The following is a 3,040-nucleotide window of genomic DNA, read 5'->3' as shown; positions in this document are numbered from 1 at the left end:
CAGTGAAATTAATGTAAGAATGTGCGTTCTTCCACGTAAACTTCAGGCCTGGCGTACGTACATTTTTGTGATGTTTGTCCGTTGGCGACTCATAGAGGCAATAAAGTGAAGTGGCAAACATTACACTACGAACTGTTCTATCGCACCTGCCAGATATTGCTTATAATTTGTAATTGATAAATGATTTGCCATATTATTGTCACACGAGTCTTTATTAGAATATTCTATTAATTATGCAATTAAGTAAGAACATATATAAAGGATGTGAAAATTGATACAACCCGTCTAGCAATGGCAGCTTTGGCTTTATTAGAAGACATTTTCAATGGACAAATCCGGAGAGAACAAGTTTTTAGGGACCACGGTGATTTTCTGGCCCACGACGATGACTGGCTCATCAGCCGTTTCAGATTTCCAAGGGCTATACTCTTGGAGCTCTGCGCTGAGTTGGGTCCGAATTTGGAAAGAGAGACAGTGAGGAGCCACGCATTACCCGTTCCTTTACAGGTGCTTACTACACTTGGTTTCCTAGCAACCGGTTCTTTCCAAAGAGAACTGGCAGACCGCTCAGGAATAAGCCAGTCGTGTTTGAGCCGTGCAATGCCACCTGTATGGGACGGCATCATCCGCTTGTCTACCAGGTATATAACGTTCCCATACGATGCAGGTGACCAGCCAAACATCAAAGCGCAATTTGCAGCGATAGCCGGTTTTCCTAATGTAATCGGAGCGATCGACTGCACACATATTGCTATAAAGGCGCCATCTGAAGACGAATTTGCATATGTGAATCGGAAACATTTCCATTCAATAAATGTGCAGATTATATGTGATGCACAAATGCGCCTAACAAATATTGTGGCAAGGTGGCCTGGGTCAACCCATGATTCATATATCCTTACAAACAGCATGGTTGGGATGAGACTCCAAGCTGGCAGGGTGCGCGATGGGTGGCTACTTGGTAAGTTATGCATTTAAATGTATGGTTCTATCTAAAAGTAAAATGTTTGTGTCTGTAATTATTATTACTGCCCATCAGGAGACAGTGGTTATCCACTAAAGACGTGGCTGTTAACCCCCCTCACCAACCCACAAACTGACCGAGAGCGCAGATACAATGATGCCCATTCCCGCACTCGGTCAGTTGTGGAGCGAGCGATTGGGCAGCTGAAATGTCGGTGGCGCTGCCTTGACAGGACCGGGGGATGCTGTTATACCGCCCTGACAAGGTTTGCCGCATCATACTGGCCTGTGGAGTGCTGCACAATGTCGCGCACAGGCATGGCATACCCCTTCGTGAGGTGGGGGCACCGCCAGATGACCCTGACCCAGGACCAGTATATGTGCAGCACAATCAACAAGCCATTCAGGCCCGTCAACGTGTAATTGCGACAATATAAATGGTACTCAGACACAAAGTTCATTTTTTGACCAATTATTTTAATGAATGGCTTATTTCTGTGAGTGCGTCAGTGACATTTTTAAGGTGACTGTTCATTTCTTCAATGGCCCTAACAATTTGTTGTTGTGACTCCAGAACAGCATGCGTCAAGACACGGCCAGATGGACGGGCTTCAGCACTGGGGGAACATTAGAGACACGGGAGACGCTGGACTGAATGGGCTCTGGCTGCTCAGGTGGTGCGGACTCTGAGTGCGTGCCAGTGGACGTTCCTGCGGTTCCTAAGTCCAATTAAACACAGGCACATCTTAACAGTAATTTGAGTCTGTTCCTTATTAATGGGTACACGCATTTGCAATAAAAGCAGTGGATACGTGAAATCTCTGGTGTACCTTTTGCTATATTGCATGCATTTTAAAATTAAACGGTGGCTGGCTATGTATATCAAAGTTAAGGAAATAAATCTGAGTCACCTTGCTGGCAGTCCTGTAGTATATCCGAGTCTCCTACATCAGCGGATACGATTCCAGAGATTAACGTGTCTCCTACAATATAGGCAACTCTCTGATCAAAGGTTGCAAGTTCATCGGTCCCTGTACCACCGCCTGTTCTGCCCACACTTTGTCGGTGCGCAGCAGTTCTCCGCTTAACTTCCACCTTTATGTCTGACCATTTCTTCTTCAGTTCATTTACGGTGCGACTCTCAGATCCCACCGCGTTGACGGCATCAGACAAACTCGCCCACTCTTTTTTCTTTCTTTTGTTATTAATTCCAGAGGACAGATTTCCAAATAAAATATTTTTTCTTGTTTCTACCTCTGATAGTAGCACCTCTAATTCGTTTTCAGTGAAATTTCGTTTCTTGCTTGCTTTAGCCATGTTCTTGCAGGTTTCTTTTGCCAAATTGGACTAATTACCATATTTAAATTGATTTAATTGAGGGAGGAGACAGGGTGTGGTGTGGTGCTCGTGCATGTGCGCTCAATTTCGCGTTGATTGGGATGTACAAAGAGAATGTATGTGGAATGCTGCGTACGCAGAGATTCATACATCAGATTTTTTTGGTGCGTACGCACATTTATGGCTTTGTCCGTACGCAATGTTTTAGTATGAATTCAACGCAAGTCTTTGTACATGAGGCCCCAGCTCTCTAGCCACTAGCGCTCGAGCCACCAGCGCTCTAGCCACCAGCGCTCTAGCCACCTGCGCTCTAGTCACCAGTGCTCTAGTCACCAGCGCTCTAGCCACCAGCGCTCTAGCCACCAGCGCTCTAGCCACCTGCGCTCTAGTCACCAGCTCTCTAGCCACCAGCGCTCTAGTCACCTGCGCTCTAGTCACCAGTACTCTAGTCACCAGTGCTCTAGCCACCAGCGCTCTAGCCACCAGCGCTCTAGCCACCTGCGCTCTAGCCACCAGCGCTCTAGCCACCAGCGCTCTAGCCACCAGCGCTCTAGCCACCAGCGCTCTAGCCACCTGCGCTCTAGTCACCAGCTCTCTAGCCACTAGCGCTCTAGTCACCTGCGCTCTAGTCACCTGCGCTCTAGTCACCAGTGCTCTAGCCACCTGCGCTCTAGTCACCTGCGCTCTAGTCACCAGTGCTCTAGCCACCTGCGCTCTAGTCACCAGCGCTCTAGTCACC

General features: G+C 47.6%; 1 protein-coding gene and 1 long non-coding RNA gene across 2 annotated transcripts; one reads left to right on the top strand and one right to left on the bottom strand.

Moving 5' to 3' along the window:
• The first annotated feature begins 222 nt into the window (after positions 1–222).
• Positions 223–1,113, top strand: LOC123481478. Its single transcript, XR_006657139.1, has 2 exons — positions 223–961; positions 1,040–1,113. It is a non-coding gene; the product is annotated as an uncharacterized LOC123481478 (long non-coding RNA).
• A 306-nt stretch (positions 1,114–1,419) lies between these two features.
• On the bottom strand, positions 1,420–2,541 carry LOC123481474 (nuclear apoptosis-inducing factor 1-like). The gene is made up of 2 exons (XM_045205765.1): positions 1,875–2,541; positions 1,420–1,682 (listed from the first exon to the last, which is right to left on the bottom strand). The coding sequence occupies exons 1-2, from the start codon at positions 2,278–2,280 to the stop codon at positions 1,549–1,551; spliced, it is 540 nt and encodes a 179-aa protein (XP_045061700.1). The 5' UTR covers positions 2,281–2,541; the 3' UTR covers positions 1,420–1,548.
• Positions 2,542–3,040: the final 499 nt, after the last annotated feature.

Source organism: Coregonus clupeaformis, chromosome 2, assembly GCF_020615455.1.
Source record: "Coregonus clupeaformis isolate EN_2021a chromosome 2, ASM2061545v1, whole genome shotgun sequence".
Taxonomy (NCBI): Eukaryota; Metazoa; Chordata; class Actinopteri; order Salmoniformes; family Salmonidae; genus Coregonus; species Coregonus clupeaformis.
This window is presented reverse-complemented; position numbering and strand designations above follow the sequence as displayed.

What these genes read in the sequence shown, in the direction of transcription:
- LOC123481474 (XM_045205765.1), bottom strand. Translation starts at nt 2,280, where the DNA reads ATGGCTAAAGCAAGCAAGAAACGAAATTTCACTGAAAACGAATTAGAG. An exon ending in ACTACAGGACTGCCAGCAAG is followed by an intron (nt 1,683 to 1,874) that starts GTGACTCAGATT and finishes AATTGGACTTAG; the next exon opens with GAACCGCAGGAACGTCCACT.